Source organism: Emys orbicularis, chromosome 1 (assembly GCF_028017835.1).
Source record: "Emys orbicularis isolate rEmyOrb1 chromosome 1, rEmyOrb1.hap1, whole genome shotgun sequence".
Lineage (NCBI taxonomy): Eukaryota > Metazoa > Chordata > Testudines > Emydidae > Emys > Emys orbicularis.
In genome coordinates, this window is record NC_088683.1 from 49,039,520 (window position 1) to 49,061,290 (window position 21,771).

The following is a 21,771-nucleotide window of genomic DNA, read 5'->3' on the forward strand; positions in this document are numbered from 1 at the left end:
TGCAGCATCCAAAGTTCATTGAAAAAATGTTCCTGTTGAGACCATATTTACATTTTATGGCACACTAAAAAGATTATGTTTCTGCATTTATGGAATATATTTGCAAGACTCATTTAGATTGCTTTTCTAGGTTGTCAACAGCTATAACTAAAATTAAACATTGTTGATGGAGAATGGGGAATCCAAAATAAGTGGTTTAAAATTATTTTGGACCATAAGAGGCTTTTTCCTTAATGCCGAAAGAAGTGAAAGAACCAAAACCCCCAGTGTTGAGCATGCAATGTTTGTTCAGCATCTATACAGAGAGCCATCCACTGCAGAGTGTAGTGAAGTGTACATGGTTTGGAGCAATGTGAGCAAGCGTCAGTGTTCAGGCCTAGTTGTAAGAAAATAGTATTACTTTTTCAGCCAGCTGCTTAATACCTCATTACTTAACGTATTCTGGGCAGTGTTCTTGCCAGTCCACCCACTGCTCTCAGCTTATTCATCTTGTTGGACTGTGAGTAACAAAGCACCATGTTAAGCAGCTCTGAGGGTAACTCAGCAGTGTACTCTGAGTCCTTGTCCACATCTCATGCAGGATTGACCATAAAAGAATTCACATTTACTAAATGAATAAATCAATATTTTCAGAACAAACACATGATTTTACTTCTATCTTAACATCTGTTTTCCAATATCAAAATTTATTTTTGTTTTCTAGACCTGGAGCCAAAACAGTAGATGAAAGGAACAAGGTACTGTAAAATAGCTTACTAAACAAAAATATTGCTTTAAATGTTAAGCATTTATATAGCACTTTAAGCACTCATAAATGGGCATGGTGTTTCACCAGATATGTAAATCACTGTCCCTTCTCTGACGAGTTTACAGTCTATCATGTTTGAGACGACAATGTGTGGGAAATAGTTGAGTAAATGAATAATAACCTTGTTTTTGTTATAATTTATGGTAATTTACAATATTTCTTGAAATTATGTCTTATTTGTAGATTGGCAAACAGATGGATGTTGCAGATGATTTTGATGAATTAACTCAGTCTTCTGACACAGCTACAGAGGACTTAGAGTTGCCTGCTTCAACCTACAGAGATGCTATGTTGCTGATAGAACAGCTTTGTATGGATGGCAAAGGTAAAAGAGTTATGTTTCAATAGCAATTGAAGACAAGTGATTACAATTCTCTGGACAACATTAATGCTTTTCACCTGTGTGTCTTTGAATTCTCATTATAAATTCAAGCACATATTTTTAAATCCTAGGTATTTCTAGCTGTTTGTTCCCAAACTTATTGTCTCCTTTGACCATAAAGAAGGATATATTCCCTGGGAGCCCTGGCTGTCTGAAACACTGATTCAGGGTAGTAAGCCAGGTGTGGAAGAAAACAATGTCCTCACTCAGAGTTTGAAGCAACAAGCCAGAGGCAGTTTTATTATGAGCAATTGCAATTGCACGGGAGAGTACACGTGGGCAGGGATTCCCCTCCCTAGGCAGGTCTCCGTTAGATAAACAATTAGGGCAAGCATTTATACCTTTTGTTACAGACAATAATGATCAACAACCGCATCTTGTTTATACATATTCCTTCTGATATCTTACTTTTCTCAGCAGTTCCTGCTACAGTCTGTATTCCATTCTTATCTAACACAAGGTCGAAAAACAGTATCTCTTACAGTTTTTTTCCCACTCGCTTTCCACTTGCCCAGGCCTTGCCTTGAAATCTCGCGTTATTAGAGCTAGTGTTAGCCTGACTCTTGCTCTATTCCTAGAAACTAAGATATCTGCGTTCAAATTCCCTTTATCCTTTTCTCTACTTCCACACAGGATAACCCTCATAGACTGGGTAAAAGGGCCTATTCCACCTCTAAAGGGTCTCTAAAATCCCCAGAGCCAGAACCACAACCGGGGGAGGGAAAATCCCCAGCACAGGTATTAAGGGAGATAACCTCTTAGAGTATGTCTCCACTGCAATTAAAAACCTGCAACTGGCCCATGCCAGCTGACTCAGGCTCACAGGACTCAAGCTAATGGGATGCTTAATTGCAGTTTAGACGTTCAGGCTCAGGCTGCAGCCTGAGCTCTGGGACCCTCCTACCTTGTCCCTAGAGTCTGGGCTCCAGCCCAAGCCTGAATGTCTACACCGTAATTAAACTGCCCATTACCCCACGCTCTGCAAGCCTGAATCAGCTGCCATGGGCTAGCTCTGGGGTTTAATTGCAGTGGAGACATACCTACAAAGATGCCACAGAATCTCCTCCCCATTCTCTATATATTTGCTGAGCTTTAGCTAGATATTTTCCTTTTCTCCCCATTATTTGTCTAGCTTCCACAATCAGCAGACACTACAGAAGGGTCACCTATTAGCGTTTACACTTAAAGAGACAATGGTATCCAGTATTGCAGCAGCAGAGGGCTCCTTTATTCCATCCCCACAGCTGGGTATGTGGCCTCTGTAATACCTTTGTCAGAGGAAGTAGAGATCAAACTTAATATCTGTCTCCAGTTTGCACAGAAGTCATATAGCTTTACTGTATAGTCTTTACTCTATAGCAGTGGTTCTCAAACTTTTTTTCTGCGGACCACTTGAAAATTGCTGAGGGTCTCGGCGGACCACTTAATGATCTTTCCAAATGTTGTTTATGCCATTAGCTAACTATTGTAAAGCACTTTGGATAAAAGCACTATATAAAAAAAAGTAATAATAATTAACGTTTTTTTGTTCTACAAATAAAAGCACACAACTCATATTTTAATATTAGTAGTCTTACCTTTCTAATGCGATGGATATGCCCTCTCCCCCGCCGCGGCAGCCCCTGAGCTGGGGCTGGGAAGGAGGGCCATCTCTCCCCAGCAGCCACAGCCCTGGAGCTGGGGAAAGTCACCTCTTTCTCTGGCCGCCGCAGCCCTGCACGTCCCAAATTCCCCTCTTCTCACCCCATGGCCCCCTCCCACCTACCCCCTATTCCCCCCAAGGCCACCACCTCACCTTACATATGTGTCTTCTCAAGGGTCCAGGCACCTAATTAGTGGAGCCACGCCTGCACAGCTCCACTATTCAGGTGGGTGGCCCTTCATTCTCTTGTGTGTGGCCACCCAGGCACGCACCTTAGAGGGAACTATCCGCGGACCACTGGTGGTCTGCGGACCACAGTTTGAGAACCTCTGCCCTACAGTATCTTTACTTAGAACAAGCGATGACCACTTAACATGCCACAAAATTTCTCTATCGGGTATTACAAGGGAGATTCTCAAAGGCATAAAAGACAGTTAGGTGCCCAATTCCTCTTTATGCCATTGAAAATCTCCTCCTCGCTGTAAAAGCATACATTTTGTAGTATATAGAAGTTATTGAATTGGACTTAAATCGTACATTCACAATCACTGGAGGTGTAAAATGTTTTATGTACACACACACACGCACACAGAGTATGTGTGTGTATAATCTGGTTCATACTTCGCATAATGAAATAATGAAAATAAAGTTTTAACATTGCACTTTTAATGTAAATGATAGTTTATATATTTTATATGAATTATATAGTGAACAGAAGTATTTTTAGAAAATATTTCTTCTTCGTCAGAGATGCAAAAGAAATCTACAAGCAAGTATTATGTAAGCATTTGTTATGTTTGTTGTATTGGATATTGAATAGTTCTGAAAGAGACATTTACATTTGTTTCCAGATACAGTATAGAAAATTAAAGCAATCTGAAGTGCTTCTGATTTTTTGCAAATTGAAATCGGCACATATCTTTACATTATTGATTTTCTTCACAAAGCAGATTCTATTAGTCTCTTGAAAATTCAGAACTTACTTCATGGATATGAACGATTAATAGACCGTGAAAAGGGCCGCTATACACAGCTCTTGGGAAAAGTAAGAAAGCTGGAGAATGAAAAGAAAGAGCTACAAACAGTATTGGAAGAGACCAGAGAATTGAAATCCATGCTGGATCACCAAAAAATGGAATGGGAAAGCGATGTCAGCAGTCTCAAGTACGGAATCTTAAATTCTAATAAGCATTTTACCAGGTTACTTTATCCAAATGCAAATAACAAAAGGGATGCTGGAATTAGTCAATGAGACGATCAACATGCTTTTCAGTGTTATGCACATTCTTAAGTACTTTGCTGAATTGGTCTAGTTCTCAGCACTTTACAGCATCAAGCTCAAAATTGTTTGGTCAAAAACTTATTGTTTGATAGTAGTTCTGTCTGGAAAGTCTACCTGCCAGATATTTTCCATGCAATATTTTTTCCAGCTAATTGTTGTAACGTGGAAAGGGAGGGAGTGATTTACTTGGGGCTAAAGCTGCCCTTTTGCCTCCCTCTGCTATCTCTTGCTCAGGTAAATCTCGCACCATACAGTTTCCCCCTTCTTGGCTGCCATGGTGAGATCTACCCCTGTAACCCCTGTCACACTAACCATAAACAATCCAGTGTACACCTTATATGAAAGAGACTGTGTGGTGATATGCTTCTGGTAGAGTTTCTCAGTAAGGTCTGTTCCAGGCTGTTGTTTTTCCAATCTTCAGAAACAAGTTGCTTATTTACAAAATTAGGACTTTCTAGACATTTTTTTATGTAGGACCATGAGTATGCATAGTGCTTTACAGACAAATGTGACCAATCCCTGCCCCAAAGAATGACAGCAAACAAAAATGAGATGGAGAGAGTATGGAAAAATGAGGGTTCTTTGAGTGGCTGTGCTATTCCCACTTATAGGTATTGCCCTGCCTAGTGGAGCCTAATAGTAGAACTTTTTCAAAGCAGTGTCTGTTAGAGTCCTCTCACACCATCTCCTAGCCTTCCCCGCAGTGTTTCAAAACATTCTGAGGGTGCGGTTTTCTAAGGGGGCACAGGTGCCCTCTACCACTTCAGTTCCTTCCAACAGCTGTGCCAGACAAAAATGAATCACTCCAGTCTGTTCAGGTCTGGGTTTTCTCCAGTTCTTACTGTCTTGATAATTGTTTAGTGATAACCATAGGCTGGGATTTTTTTTTTTTGGGGGGGGGGAGCATTGCCCCCCCAAACTGAATATGTCACAGAGGCAATGCATGGGGGGAGCATCCAGATTTCTCCCTTAGCCCTGCTTCCTCCCCACGAAGGAACATTGGGGGGCAGGGGGTGAGCGGTGACAGTTTGCCCATGTAGGTTGTGTAAGGGGAGGACAGAGAGCAGCTCCTGTTGACTCACTGCACAGTCCACTTGGGGAAACTGACCAGCAGTCACAGAGCACCTGGCATTGCTGCTTGTCCCCTCTCCCTCATCCCCCTAAGGGGGCACAGAGGAATGTTGAGGGGGTTCAGCTAGGTGTTCTCTGCTGGCAGGTAAGTTTCACCTTCATGATCTGTGTAAGGGGAGGGCAGGAAAGCAGCGACCCAGGAGAACCAGGCGGCACAGCTGCTTCCACAGTGTACAGCCCAGGTGAGTGACAGAGTGAATTACTCTTGGGAGAATTGGAATTCTGCGCCTGGCTCAGCTGCTGGGGGGCAGGAATGGGGGGGATTGGGACTTCCTCTTCCCCTTGAGCAGCTGGGGCCAGGTCAGACCCACCGCAGGAAGCGCTGCATCCCTCCCCCACTTCCTGCCCATATCACTCCTCAGTCACAAGAAGGAGGGGTCACTGTATGGGGAGCTGCCCCCATGTCCGCACAACCCCCTTGCATTCGGACTCCCCCACACACACACACACAGAGAACCTCCCCCACTGAACCCCCCGCCCCGTCGAGCCACCCTCCCTGCACTTGAATCCCTATCCCACCAAGCCTTCCCCCCCCTGCATCCAGAACCAGAGCCCCCACACTGAACCCCACCCCCCCATCCAGATCCGCTGCCGAGCCTCACCCCCCTAGCCTTTGTCCCCTCACCCCCCCCCCCCAATATAGAAGTCAAACTATGCCTATGGTGATAAGTATAGTTAGTTGTTAGTTCAGTTCTGGGTTATGGTGGAACCGAAGAGAAAGAAGCTGGGTTTCAAGCCCAGCTGTCCTCCCAGCATCAGATGACCACATTCAGTGTCTGAAATGCTTGGGAGACAACCTCTTTCCTTCTGGGTGTCCATCTGCTGGACTTTCACGCCCAGAGCTCTGGATGAGAGGCACAACAGATTACAACTGCTGCTCCTTAAGGAGCCCCTTGAGGCCAAACCATCCAGTTGCAGAAATGTGTTGGATCCAAGGTCTAAGAGGCCAGTCTTGGCTCCCGTGACTTTCTCCAGCAAACTGAAGAACTTTAAGGGCTCCAGGAAATCTGTTCCAGCTGTGTCAGTTCTAAGGAAGAAAGCAAGGGTGAAGACGAGCACAGTTAGCAATGACAGATCCGTCAAGGTCAAGGAAGATCAAACTTTGGGCTTCCACCTGAGCAGTATCTCTTGACTATAGATCTGAATAGTATGGATTTTGGGGCGGGGGGAGGTAATTTTGTTTTTGTTACTGTTCACATAAATAGCCTGTTTTTAGAAGTTGATTTTTGTGTAACAGATAAGTATTAGTATTTAAAAGGACTCTTCAGTTTGATCCCAAATTTGGAATACTTTTGTTTTTCTTTTCTATTTACCAAATCTTTATACACTGTTTATTTTCATAACAAATATTTGAATGTTGGGTTTTTTAAAATAAAATGACAACTAAATGAATACCAGATCTACACTCATGAGCAGCTGTAGTCTAGCAGAGTTACAGTAAGTATGGCATTGAACCCTTTATCTTTGAAGTTCAGACTCATATGTTGCATGTCAATGTTTTTTATCACGGGACACTTTGTCTTTCTTACTATTTGTAAAGTTTGGAGTTCAAACTCTAAAATATGAATTGCTTATGTATTAGTAGTTACAAATACTTGGCAAATTGTTAGCACGATTTTAAAGCAACCATTTTCTCGTATACAATCAGATTTTTCCTGTTGTCTATATGATTTGTGATATTGGTTAAAATATCTAAAAAGTCACCCAATACTCAAATGCTTCTTATTCATGTCATGGGAACAAGGAAACATACCATGCATTGTTTTTTTCGTTGTTCACTGTGTCTACACGTATAGATAATTGGATTCAATTATCAGAAAAGAAAAAAATAAAATTGCTAAACTCTCCTCAAGGCCTTCATTCTTTGTTAACCTAAAAATTAAATCAATGTTATACCTTAAGGTTCAATTTCATGTGTTTAAAAAAATTCTTGTCATTTTTATCACATTAAGCTTGAAGCTTATGCTGATTAACTAGCAAGACTTTTCTAAATTTATTTTAGATTATTGGCTTCATTCTTTAAGTACACTCCATTATGGGGGGGGGGGGGAAGAAACCTTTGCAGAGGAGAAAACATTCTGCTTACTTACTATAAGGTGTGCAGTCAGTTTATTTATACAAAAGTCATGTTTAAAATCTTGCCCTTTTTCCTTAGACACTTACTTTACTGGTAGTATTATCTATACTTACTATTTGGAACTCCTAGTGAATATTACAGGTTCAGAGTAAAGATATTTAGTTTAAGGCAGCTGCCAAGTTTTACCTTAGTTAGATTCAGTGGGCCATATCTTCAACTATAATTGCTCTGTTTTAATATGCTTTGTTCCATATTATTAGTAGAATAACTCAACATTTTGGATAGTACCTTTTTGGAAGGGGGCAGGAAGAATCCCTTCCTTTCTCACCTCCATGGTTTGGGATAAGATATAGGATTTAGCCCTTATGGCATTGAAGATACTTAAAATTAAATACATACTTTGATTAAGGCATTGTGTTCATTATGTAAAGAAATATGTTTTATAACTTTATAACTTTATAACCAAATATTGTGTTGTTTTAGTTTGTTATAAAGCTTACATACTGGTGAGTTTGTGTGTTATGTATCTTCATCAAAACTTTTGTATAGCTGGCACCTCTGAATGAGGTTACAATTTGCTTTAAAAGTCAGTTTAAGAGTCACAAGATAAGAATTGAAGGATTTTAAAAATGTGCTTCTTCTGTTTGTTTATTCTTCAAGCTACATACTGTGGAATATTTCTCTTTACCAAATTTTTAAGTGGGCTGAAATATCAACAGTTGAAATTCATGATGGGTGCAAGCATGTTCCAGGGTTTTGGTTTTAAAATAATGTTGTGTTAAATACCAGGTTTACTTTGAAACAAGAAGAAGAAAAGAGAATGAGTACAGAAATGCTGTATGAAAAAAACAGAGAACTGCTTAGAAAGAAAGAAGATCAGTACTGTAAAGAGATGGAGGAGAAACAACAGCTTGAGCTAACCCAAAGGAGTCTAGAAATGGAGTTGAGAAAATTGAGAAATCACTTGAAACAGGTTATTATTTATTAAATCTTAAGATATGTAATTCAACACAATTTTCTTGTATATGTTTCTTCCCATTTGTTTTAATTCAGAGGTGTTGTTCTAATATGTTTTAAGATATGGATTTTAAAATATAAAGTCAAACATTTACAATGGCAGTATATAATTCTCTACATGCATGCTCATGAAACTACGATTCTCTTTCAAGAGCTGGCTCTGCAGATTCCAGCACTCAGTAGCATATGCATTCTCAGAATATGCTGCTTCTACAGATCTACTCCATGTTGTTTTTTATTTTTCTCAGACTGATCATATTGTTAATTGAAAATAAGCATAAAAGGGACTGTAGTCCCAGCAACCCTCAGTTTCTGTTATCTGACAACAACAATCCTGATCTGTGGGGAGGCTTATTCAGACCCCTAATGGTCACTGCTTTCCAGATGCTATTGAGCTTGTGGTACTAAGCCATGTTAAAAAATGTGGATATGCCAGGGTGGTATACTCGAAGAACTTCTTATTCATCTCATTGACTCTCTAAAGTAAAGAAGATAAATATCTGATAATTGTTCTGTTTTGGTTCTTGACAAAAATATTTGTCATTTCACCCTGCTTCATTGAATTTAGAGGAATGACAAATGTGTATCTTGTTTCTTTGTAACCTTATGATTGAGAACAAACAAGAAATTGAGTTATAAAGATAGGCAGGTGTGGAGAAATTTTTAGTGACATCATAATTAGCCATGAAAGCAAAGCTCTAGTGGTTTGTGATGTCAGATGAACACAGCAAGAGAGACAGATGCAGATATGGATGTATCGTTATTTATAGTATTTCCATATTTTTATTTTGCTATAATAAATTGATTACAAATTTGTAAAATTAAATAGAGCAACATGTTAGTTTACTGATTTTATTTTAAATTTGCCATATTTGCCTGTTTGAGTTCAGTTTTAAGAATAATTAAAATACCTGCCTATTTTTCATCCCTCTCATACTGAGTCAGTATGAGAGGTAGAGCTTATGAACAAACATCAAGAAATTAAGGAAGGTTTTTGTCTCACTCCAGGACACTCCCCGGGCCTTATATTTTCTTTTATAAATTTTTCCTGGAATCCGATTATCTCCAGCTTAATATTTTGTTTGGGAATTTGGAATAGAAGATCTTTAACAAGCTGAAAAAAATGTGGATTTAAGAAATATTTGTGAAGACTGCAGTTGTGTTGCTCGAAAGTGGATATTCTCAGAGTTTAGAGTGCTAGGAAATTGCCTTTTGACTTCTGTCTGTGTGGATTGTAGCAAGTGGTCTGGCAGATCTAGAATTAATAGAATGAAGAAAGTTATTCAGCCTCATCAAGAGCCCATCTCTTCTTTCTCTAGTCCTCCTCTTAGAGGCTCTGTTGCCTCTACTCCTTTGTGTAGAGCACATGTTCCCAGCAGACTTGAAAGCAGATTTCCTTCCCCTCTTCTATCATTTTCTATTCCTCCTGTGAGAGAGAATGCTCTTAAAGGGATTAATTTTCCTTCAACTACATTAGACCTGGGGTTCAAGAGGAAAACACCTCAGGAAATACGAGGCCTTGTGAATACTGTTCGAAAAATGGTAAGAATTTTGTGTCCCTTGGTGACGTCCTAGCTGTGAGAACTGTATGTGTTATTTATAGAGCCCTGCAAATCTGCAGATATCCACATTATATCCACAGTCCATGTTTGCAGATCATGGATGGATGCAGACTCAAATTTTGTATCTCGGCAGGGCTCTAGTTATTTAGACTTTTAAAATGGAAGCAGGGTGTCCATTCTTGCAAAATGATTCTTTATTCAATACCAAACACTGGAAAATTCGTTTACCCTTATTTGATATTAGGTGATCAAATTGTTTAATTGTAGATTCCTTACATTTTCAGTACCAAATTAGTTTTCCATGAAAAGTAACCTGCTCATCAGAGAGGACTGGTTTTTTTGGTACAGCTTCAGAAATAATCTAAAATTGTCCAATAGTTCAGTTTAAGAAGTCTGTGACAAAGAATATTGAGAATATCACTTTAAGTTGAAAAGATCATTTGATTAATGTTTTCTTTTATTTTCAGAAAACACTCACAGAATTTTTGCGCGTTTCTGACTTGCATTTCAGTGTCAGTCTTCACTTAATGTTGACAGATTTTTTTTTAAAAAAAGCAAAACGTCATAAAGCTATGAATTCATGGTCTCTATTTCTGACAAATAGTTTTTATTGGGCTTGTGTAGGTAGTTGATACTCAATGAGGCACTGACTTTATAAAATAAGAATCATGATTTCTATAGTAAAGGATTGGGTATCTCAAATATGATTATTAAGCTATTTAAACACTCGTACTGTATTTATGCAGTGTGTACTATTCAACTGTCTGCACATGATCTCATGGGTCTTTTCACTAGGCTTGACCTACTTATAACCTTCAGTGTTGAAATGTATTTAACATTAAGGCTTCTTTACCATTGAACATTCTTAAATTCAGCCTGCATACCAACTTATCCTCAAAACATGATAGCCATTCCCCATTGTGACTTTTAGGCCTTGTCTTCTCGAGAGAAACTTACTATGCTAAGAATAGCAAGGTCCTCCTACCACACTTGCAGAACACATCCTATTCTTACACATACGAGATCCAAATTGTTTTCATTGGTACCAACTACCATTTAGTTTAGACTTGCTTTCAGTAGGAATAAATACTAGATTAGTCTGAACAATTTCAACTTCTACAGGTTTAGTGCAAATGCGGATGGAACTAAAATGGTTCAGGTGGTTTTTCTGTTACTGTCTCACATTGCATCATCAATATTTTGAAATCTCCCAGAATCAATTGCTTCTGGAAGCTGTGCCAGGAACTGTATGATTGGTACCCAAAGGGCATTTGAAATGGTTTAGAACAGACTTTGTGGATGTGAAAACTGCAACACTTCAGGACACCAGTAAGCATGGCTAGTATGGACACACTGAACTGTTTGTACAACAGTTTGACAAAGTCTTGGATTGCGCACAAGTATATAAATCCCATTTCAGCAAAGCACTGAAGTCCTGTTCTGCACAGCATTTAAGCATGTGCTTAACTTTAAGCACATACCTAAGTTCTATTGAAGTCAAGATGCTATAAATTTCTGAGGTTTAATGTCTTAACTAAATTTTGCTGTACATTACTATGCAGTGATATTAAGAACCTGACTTTTAGCTAGGTCTCAGTTAAGGCTTCAAGATTGCAAATGCAATTATTTGTGTATTTTCTGTGGCAATCAGGAGTTTAGTCAGCAATTGCAGTAATTACTGCAGGTGCAGTAATTGTATTTGCAACTTTAAGCCCACAATTTGGGGACATGTTTTTGAAAGTTTAGAGCTATGTTTACTTGAGACTACTTTCATCTTTGAAAGAAAAATTTATTACAAAAATGTTTTTTTTTTTTAATGTTTGGGGTGATCTAAATATTGGACGTACTTTTCAGTTTACTGTTAAAAGTAGATCAGTTAAAGACATTATTAAATTCTGTCTTTTCAAGATAGACTTCCATCCTATATACATCCTAAGGAAGCAGACATAGCTGAAAGAGGTGTTCTTTAGGCAAATGTACAAAACCTCTTCATGTATGGGTGAGGAAGCCATGATGAAAAGAACAATTATTACTATATCTAGTATATTTTTCCAATATTAAAATGTTTAAAATGTGTTTGTGTTAGGTTGAAGAAGAACGTAATGAAACCCAGAGACAGCTCTCTCAAGAACAGAGTGCCAGAGCTCTACAAGAGGGTATTTTGAACAACCATCTTTGGAAACAGAAAGAAATAGAAGAAGAGACTAAAATAACTGTAGCTAAAAGTTCAGAAGTAAGCAGTGTTCTGTCCAGTTCAAGTAAAATTATACAGTGTTCATTATTAAGGGTAAACAAAGGATGTTTTGCTAATTGTGTTGACTTAAAATGCCATCCTTTGCCAGAATATTTACAATATATAAAAGTAATATAGTTTTGTAAACATTGCTATGTTTGTTTCAGTTCCAGATTTAAAATTGGTATGCTGTGGACGGCAGTATCCACCAAATACTCTTAGAAAATTTGTAAAGTAAAAATGACACTTTTCTCAACTTCAGTCATCCCCTATTTTTCTGACAATATTCTGAAATGTTTTCTGTTGTTTTTTTAATTACTTTTAACTCCTGCTAGCTAGTGCAGAGCCAGTGAAGCTGAGGGAGATTCATCTGGATCCTTTTCTGGCTCAAATACGATCATATACTAGATAACAACGTTCCCATTTGAGTTCCTTACTACTGGCAGTGAGGGACAAAGCAGAATGAACACATCTATTAAAAATAGCTGTTTATTTGTAAACTGAGCAAATTTGGTACAGAAGCCACTGAGAGACCAACGTGGAATCCAAGAACCCCATTTTTACAGTCACTTTTGAGAGTGTAACTTCATCTTCAAAGTAATGTGATTACATTTAACATGCCTGTGCTTGACACAGTGAGAAGCTGTTTAACAGGAGCACTCCAACTTTTGGTCATACTTCTTCCTCACCACACTACCCAAAATTCTCAGTACGGTGGATGAATTTTATTCCTCTCTAGAGCAAAAGAGATTACATATACATCTCCTATTTGATTATTATCTGAGTACATTATGCTGTTTGGATGATTGGAAGACTACGTACCTAAGCTTCAGTAATATGGGAAAGAAGAGAGAAGGAAGAAAATGAAGGATACATGGAAAAAACACACTTTAATGCCAAGATAATACATAAAGTTAAAAGCTATAGGATATATATTCAAATAGAAGTCAGAGAAGGAAATAATAAATCGGGAAGTAAAAACACAATGAATCAGGCGAGCTAGGTTCTGTTGCTGATTCTGCAAATGGGATAACAAGCCTAAACTACATTTTTAAAGGAATATAAAGACAAACTCATATACACTAAAGCATACATGTACTCAGTAACACGGTAATATATTTGAAAGGCTTTAGATTTAAAATATTTAAAGGCTTTGTTTATATTATTGTTGATATAAAAAAGAAACTTGAATGTGGCTTACTGATTTGGTTGCTGAATAGTATCTTACAGTTCCAGTGAGTTCATCCACTAAAAGATAACGTGGGTTCCGAGCCTTTTCAGCCAATTAGATTGTAGTTTATAAAGCTATTTTAAGTAAGTCAAGGTTGATTATTAGAAAACATCAAAATGCATGTTTGTTCTCAGTTTTTTGAAATTTAACTCCTCTCCCTTCCTTCCCCCCTCTCACCTCTATGTTTATATGTTCTCAATTACTCAGGTACCTGATAATCAGAGAGAGAAGGATCTGTTACACAAAAATCAGATACTGCAAGATGAAATTGCTATACTAAGACTAGAGCTTGATCAAATAAGAATTCGGCACCAGGAGGAAGAAACCAAATATTTAGAAGAAAATGAGGTCTTGAGAGAAAAAAATGAAGATCTTAGGAAGGAGCTAAAACTCAATGAGGAGGCTTTGACACAAACAGTTTTTCAGTATAATGGACAGCTGAATGTATTAAAGACAGAATCTGCAATGTTAACTTCCAAAATAGAGCATGCAAAAGAAAATAAAGATAGACTGGAGACAGAGATGGAATCATTCCGTTCCCGTTTGAACTCTGCTGTTCAAGAACTTGAATGCTGTCGAAAATCAAAAAGTGATGTTGAGCGAACACTACAAAGAGAGCGTGATGAATGGCTTCGTTTGCAAGACAAGCTCAATCATGACCTGTCCAATCTGCGAGACACCAATACTATCTTGTCTCAACAGCTTAGTAAAGTCGAAACTAAAGCTAACAGTCTAGAAAATGAACTTCATCATGTAACACACACACTTAGAGAAAAAACTTTGCTTTTAGAAAGTACTCAAAGAGATCTAAGTCATGCACAATGTCAGGCAAAGGAACTTGATCATGCTCGACAAATTGAGAAGGATCAAATGAGCAAATATAGTGTAAAACAGGAATCTATGCAAGAACGATTGGCACAGCTTCAAAGTGAAAACGTCTTACTCCGGCAGCAATTGGAAGATATGCAAAACAAGGGGATCATCAAAGAAAAAGTAGTGAGTGATGTCCAAGATAGATTTAGTGATATATTCAGTAAACTTAGAGCTGATACTGAAAAGCAAGTTCATATGATGGAAGAGAGAAATAAGGAATTAATCACAAAATGTAATAATTTAAGGGAGCAAGTCTTTAAATACGATACAGAGAAAGTAGAAAGAGAGGTAAGTGTAAAAATTTCAAACAGTGATTTGAGTTTTACCATTTATTCACTGAAGGTCCCATAACAAAGTTTAAAATTTACCCTTGTAAAATTTTGAAATACACCAGCTGGAAAAAATAATTGTGTAATTTACTTACAGGGGAATGCACTTATCTGTTTCGTACTTGGAATAGTAATAGCTTGTGGCAAATAAAGCCATCTCTGTTTTCCCTCACCTATGTATTCTGCTCAGAAGATTTGAGCAATGACTTCCGAATTCAGACTATTCAAGGATAAACCACTTTGTCTACAAGTGTGATCTCCTTTCAGTTTTTACCTAGTGGAATTTGTGCATCATGGAATGGAAAGTAAAACTTTCCAAACAGTTCAAGAAGTTCCAGATAGCATTAGACTGCAGTGGTATGGAACAAAGGAAAGCCACAGAGGCAAAAGATTAGAAGAGAGGAAGTGGGAAATAAGTGAGGCAATAGGACTGTGATAAATGAAGGGGCGGGGTGGGAGATAGCTTCATTTTATGGACAGCCAGTCAGCCAGTAGCTATAAAATCGCTCTTAGTAGCTGTTCTCTAAGTGCTCTACCTGTAAAGGGTTAAAAAGTCTCACTGCTATGCATAGGTAAAAGGAAGTGAGTGGGCACCTGGCCAAAAGAACCAATGTGGGAAGGCTAGAACTTTTGTAAAATGGAAACAAGACTGCCTTTTTGTCTGTCTGTTGTTCTCGGGGAGAGGACTTATGCTGTGAGAAGCTTGGGCCAGGTATAAAAATCATCAGTATCATACCTAGAAACTACTCATCTAAAACCCCAGATATGTAAATAGATCAGGAAATGTCTAGGAAGATGCAATTAGGTTTATCCCTTTTATTTCTTTATGGCTTGTGGACTCCTCTGTGCTAACCCCAGATGCTTTTGTTTTGCTTGTAACCTTTAAGCTGGACCTCAGGAAACCTATTCTTGATGCTTAATCCTTGTAGTTGTTTTTTTTTTTTAAATCTAGCAAAAGCCTAAATTCCCAGATGTATTTTCTTTTCTTTTTTATTAATAAAATTTACCTTTTTCGAGAACAGAATTGGATTTTTGTGTCCCAAGAGGTTTGTGCACGTTTTTTAATTAGCTGCTGGCAACAGCTGATTTATTTTGTTTTTCTTTCTCAGCTCTTTCCCGGGGGGGGGGGTGTAAGGACTTGAGGGTACCCCACAGTAAGGAATTCCCAAGTGCGCCTTACTGGGCTGTCAACGGGGTTCTGCACTTGGGTGGTGGCAGCATCTACCCATCCAAGGTCAGAGAAAAGCTGTAACCTTGGGAGTTTAATAGAAGCCTGGAGTGGCAAGTATTAATTTTTAGAGTCCTTGCGGGCCCCCACCTTCTGCATTCGAAGTGCCGGAGTGAGGAATCAGCCTTGACAAGGACAAAGAAGAATATTGGAGACAACTAAGAAAAGCAACAGATTAAGAAAGGGACGCTGATCACAAGGGAGAGTAAACTCGATTTGGGCATGGGTGGAAATCAATTGAAGAATCATTGGGAAGGGTGGACAATTGGTAAGAGACAGCTAAGTGGAGAAGAGCTGGCAATTTGAAATCTAGTCACCACCTTCAAAAATGAGTTAGTTTCAGATACTACAATTGCTCCAAACTTCCCCTACTGGGTTTTATGCTTTTCAGTGAGATTTAAGCATGTTTTTGCTCCTTTGTTGCTGTATGAGAGACTGCACACAAAAAATGGAAAGTGACTGAAAAGGAAAACAGCTAGAACCGAACTATAGATAAAGTGCTTGCAAATACACAAGAGTGAAAATCACCTCTGTGCAGAGGCCAGCATAAGTCCATGTACCTCTGAGATCTCATTTAAGCCCTTAGAACTGAAATTTACATGATGCATAGGCCATGTGCTAGCCATCCGCAGTGGGGAGAACTACACCCAAAGTAAACCAACAAGCCTGGAGGGAACTATTTTTTCCCTGTAATCTCTTTCTGTTGTAGTCTTTTTATGTGCTGCTTGTAAGAAGATTAGATACAAAATTTTCAGACAGAGTTATGATTTTTAAGTTGGCAATGTTCTTTCAGACATTTTCTCCTGTCCCTTGTCTTTTTTGAAAATAAACCCTGAATGTCAGCAATTCTTAGGTAGATCTCTGCCTTAAGTTTAGTGTTGCTGGGAAATTATTGATACTCTGAAATTGCATTTACCTTTCTGTATTATGATTCCAGAAACTCTGAGCAGGTCAGATACGTTAAGGTGTTGAAGGCCTACCTAATGACTAATTTCTCAAGGTTACTTTAAAGAAGAAAAAAAGAATTTGTAGCAGGGCTGTCAGCCACTTTTTCCTGGAGTCTTTTTTGTAGGTCGCAAATGCTAATAAGTTAAAATAATAGATTCCATCAGGAGATGCTAAAAATAAGCAGAGTTACCGAGATTTTAAGTACAATATGTCAGTAGAGAGAGGGCTGTGTTGTTCTAAAATAAGCTGGTGGAAAATCAGAGAGGATTTTGATATGCCACATACTATTTTATGGGAACCTCAAGAGGATTTTAAAATGTGGGGCTTTTTTCTTTAGTGGACTGGGAAACCTAGAGAAAAGGATAGTGGAGAGGTTGTGAATGTGAAGCAGTGACTTATTTTTTTGATAACCAGAGTGGTCACTAATTGCTCTGAACACTTTTGAACAATCTCACAGTGTCCTGGTAAGGAAGATAATAAAGGTTGGTATCTGGTTTAAAAAAATAAATAAAGTGCTAAATGTCCCAACTGTACACTCAATCAGACTGTGGCTTTTATGCCTAAATGGATAGATCTGTATTCTGGTATATCTTAAAAAAATAAAACAAAACCAGACTTAACAATGGAAACTCTCTGTAAAAGTCCTTTCCTACATCACTGGAATGACCAAGACCCTTTCTTTTTAAATGACCATGAGCAGAAGATAGCACACATCCTAAACAGGCTAAATACATTTAACCTCTCTAAAAATGGCAATCCACATTCATTGGCACCAGCTGTCCAACTAGCTTTGATTGACAGTGCTCAGATGGGAGGGAGCCTGCAGCTATTTAGGCGCATCACTGGCAGACATGATTGTTTACCATTTAATGCTTTCCTGAATGGATTCATTGAGATATGTAACCTGACAAATCAAAAAATATATTTTAAATCCTGATCTGGACTCTTCATACTAATTTTTGTAGTCTTTATTAATACAAACTTGAAAATATTTCATTAGGGTACAGTAAGACAACTGCAGCAAGAACTTGCTGATGCTCTTAAAAAGCAATCAATGTCAGAAGCTTCTCTTGAAGTTACAACACGTTATCGCAACGACCTGGAAGACGACAAACTACATTTGCAAAAGGAAATAGACAAGATTAAAACCAAGGTATACAGGGTCTATTAACTTCATACAGTAGTAAATCTGTAGTCGGTTCATTGATTTTACAAATAGTGAAAAACATGACATGTTCTGCTTATTTTGAGAATAATATCAAATAGAGTTGTATTCATGAATTAATTTAATTTACTTTGTTATAAATGCAAGATATTATGAAATATCACAATTCATGAAACTAAATGGAATCTTTCTACATAGGAGTCTTATTTTAAAGATTTTGATAGCATGACATTTCAAATACAAGTATATCTGGTGTCTGTCTTTGTCACATAAAATTAGAAGCTGATTTCTGTTACTACTGTTTTACTGATGGTTTGTCACAACAGTCACCTTGTGGTTAAACTTTTACACTTACCTTTGACTTTAATGTTATGAAGGGAGGGAGTCCCTTGTCTTCCAATAGTAGCTTTACTTTAACTATTATGTTCACGCTAAAGTCTTGAAGCAGGGTGAGGGAATGCAAAATTGGCCTTTTAAAATGTTCATTTTTTTCTTTAAATGTAAAGTAATTGAATAGTTTAATTGGGTTCTAGTTTATAACATGAGTTTTGCTTCTCTAAGCATTCAAGAAAAGTGTTCTGCATGATGTCAGCCCTCATTAGCTATAGGTAAAAATAGTTGTTTCTCATTACTATATTTTTCTTCTAAACATTGCAGAAAGTCTAATCTCCTATTTTAGGCAGAACTGGGACAACATATTTTATTGGCAGCAGCAAGAAGATCTGTGCACGTGTACTAGAAAGACTAGATTAGGGCATTTAATATGAGACTATTAGGACAGATACGATGCAAAACACAAGTTACATAATTTTAACTAATCAATTAAATATGCATTAATTTCTCATTCATTCATTGAATTTTGGAGCAGCATCAGTTCTCCAACTAATCAGTTCTGAATACCTGCAAATAAATGATTCTGTCCTCCCTGCTCCTACAATTTATCAGTCCTCTCTTCTTGCTCCATTTATCCTCTAACAATTCAATTTTCAGCCCCCTCCTACTAAGCATTTCATCCTCTCTGCTGTCTCAAGCGTTTTATTCTCTCTCCACTCTCTTTATTTTTAGGAAAACACTTAGCTCTTCACCCCTCCTCCGAGGACTGAGGCAGGGAGCAGGAGCAGAAACTCCTATACTCTGTGCTTCCGCCTCAGGCTGTGGTGGTGTGGAATGGGGCAGGAGTGGAAGCTTGTCTCCCGTGTAGTTTCAATCCTTTTTGTCACCCTTCTAGTCTTGGAAGTGTAGGTAGAGCTGAAAGCCAGAAAGAGTTGCATATTGGTACTAAAATCTAGCTTCTCTCCAGCCAGTTCCAAAGACCTCTTTGCAGGCGAGGAGGGACAGGACAAGTGGTTGTTGGTGTTTTCTGAGGAAGTAGGCTATTCCTTAGGCACATGTTGTAACTCTGATTAGCAGCCTTCCCCCAGGAGACAGGGGAATGTGGTTAACTATTTAAATGAGGGGTTTTGCCATAGAGCCTGAAAACTTTATTGTCTGCATTTGACATTTCTGAAGATTTTGTGTTATCAGAATAGAATTTAAAAAAAATAAGTTTACAGAAAGCAAACTAAAAATATGTATAGGATAGCGTTTACAAGGTTTAAGTGAATTGCCTTGACGTAGGATGCTACACTTGTTGAAGTAATGCATCAAATCACAGTAACTGAAAGATACAAAATTTTATCACTCAGTGATAAAACTTCTTGTGTATTATTTTGTGGAAATAATTTTGGTACCACTATGGAAACTTAATACAAGTCTTTTGCCAAATTGCCAGTCAAGCTTTATACAAATCAAATACTGTACGGTTATCAAAACAGTTCAATCAAAAACATTCTAAAGTTAGAAATTTAAATTGCTTTAACTATTGAAATGTCAATTCAATTTAAAATCATCTTCCCACATAATTCTAAGCTAAACCTATTCTTGAATGCCTAGAGAAGCAAAACTCGTTATAAACTAGAACCCAATTAAACCTATTCCTCTTCCACACACACACCTACTAACATCAAGTATGCACTTGATGATTCAAAACCACTTCTCATTTTACTTGTTATTCACCAGTACATATAACTACAGGTAACTTGTAACTTTAATAATGGTTTACGTCTTACATTAGAAACAATAAACTCTTCAATTCACACTTTTCTCTATTATCTAAGGAGTTGTCCATTTTGTGACATCACAAACCATGTGTTCTGAAAAATGTATAAGCTCCGGTTCCGGTATTCATTATTTCTTTTTCAGCTATCGTTTCACAGCAGCTACATACAGTTTGTTTAGAGTAGTGCAATGAGTAGTTTTCATCATCTCAGCACTTTAAACACTTATTGACTTAAAATTATTTCTAGGCATCTAAGATGCAACTTGTTTATGAGACACAATGACATTTAAGTAATTTACATTCTTTCATAACTGTGGTACATACCTGATAACAATTTGTCTTAGAGTAACTAAATCCTCACTTGGACAAAGAAGATGCATGTTTATGTCTCTTACTTAACATATTATCTAGTTCAGCGGTTCTCAAACTGTGGTTTGGGACCCCAAAGTGGGTTGCGATGGGGTCGCTTGGGCTGACTTATACTTGCTGGGGCCTGGGGCCAAAGCCAAAGCCCGAGGGCTTCAACCCTGGGTGGCAGGACTCAGGTTACAGGCCCCCTGTCTGGGGCTGAAGCCCTTGGGCTTCAGCTTTGGCCCCCTGCCTGGGGAGGTAGGGTTTTAGCTCTCTCCTCCCCCCCCCCCCCCCGGGGAGGTGGGGCTTGGGTGGGCTCAAGCTTCGGTCCCCCTTCTTGGGGTACTGTAGTAATTTTTGTTGTCAGAAGGGGGTCACGGTGTAATGAAGTCTGAGAACCCCTGATCTAGTTTGTAGATAAATTCTTTAGCTCAGTTCAGTCTCTGACTTTTCCAGAAAAGTAGAAATATTGGATTATTACATCTATTTGTGCAACAGATTATTTTTGTAGTATTTTCTGCAACCGAGTTTTTAGCTATCAATCTGGATACTTCATTTTTTTTAAAGTTAACTCGTGTAACTCCTGTTTTCTCTCATCATTGCTGCCATCTTCTCATCTTCATACCCTCAGTTTGTTTATTACACCAACATGCTTCATCTTGTTTCAACCAAGATCTTGTGAGCTCTTTGGGACAGGGGCCATCTCTTTCTGTGATTGTATAGTGATTAGCACAATGAGCCCTGATCCCCTCTGGGAAGTACTGGAATACAAATAATAAAATATCAGATCAGTTATAAAGTTGTGCAGCAACTTTAAGGTAAGGATGAAAATTTTAAACGAGATACAGTGGGCAAGGAGGAGCAAGTGAAGACATTCAAAGAGTGACGTGGTCTTATAAGATGAGGAGAAATCATTTTTGCAGCAGTGTTTTGACTAATTGGAGAGGAGCAATATGGGACTGGTGAGGCCAGTATGGAGGATGTTGCAGTAATAATTGAGGAAGAAGATGAGGCATGGACAAGGCTTTCAGACATCTGGACAGAAAGGAAAGGAAATGGACCAGGGATTTATTTAAAACAAATGTTTATGTACAGGAAGTTGAGTTTTCATCTGAGATTCAATAATGGTTTAAATACTTGCACTTCAAACGTCAGTTACCTTTAATTTGCTTTGTTTACAGCTGCAAGAATCAGAAGATCAGTATATTCAGTCTGAACGACGTGTTCATGATTTGAAGAATGCATTGGACAGTAAAGAACGAGAAGTGAATGCTTCTTCCCAGAAATTGCAAGACCTTCTAATAGCATCATCTGGAACAAATAATGCTATAAAACAACTGGAAGAACATATACAAAGGTAAGAAAATTACCAACATGTTGAAATCAGGTTTTATTGTTTAAAATATGGCCAGAA

General features: G+C 38.2%; 1 protein-coding gene across 1 annotated transcript in view; it reads left to right on the forward strand.

Moving 5' to 3' along the window:
• Nucleotides 1–21,771, forward strand: part of ANKRD26 (ankyrin repeat domain containing 26) — a 173,887-nt gene that overhangs the window by 98,057 nt on the left and 54,059 nt on the right. The window contains exons 23-30 of the mRNA XM_065405700.1: nucleotides 704–737; nucleotides 992–1,133; nucleotides 3,780–3,996; nucleotides 8,112–8,295; nucleotides 11,988–12,134; nucleotides 13,573–14,526; nucleotides 17,744–17,896; nucleotides 21,539–21,714. Of these exons, the coding sequence (XP_065261772.1) occupies nucleotides 704–737; nucleotides 992–1,133; nucleotides 3,780–3,996; nucleotides 8,112–8,295; nucleotides 11,988–12,134; nucleotides 13,573–14,526; nucleotides 17,744–17,896; nucleotides 21,539–21,714 (2,007 nt within the window). The remainder of the gene's footprint in view (nucleotides 1–703; nucleotides 738–991; nucleotides 1,134–3,779; nucleotides 3,997–8,111; nucleotides 8,296–11,987; nucleotides 12,135–13,572; nucleotides 14,527–17,743; nucleotides 17,897–21,538; nucleotides 21,715–21,771) is intronic.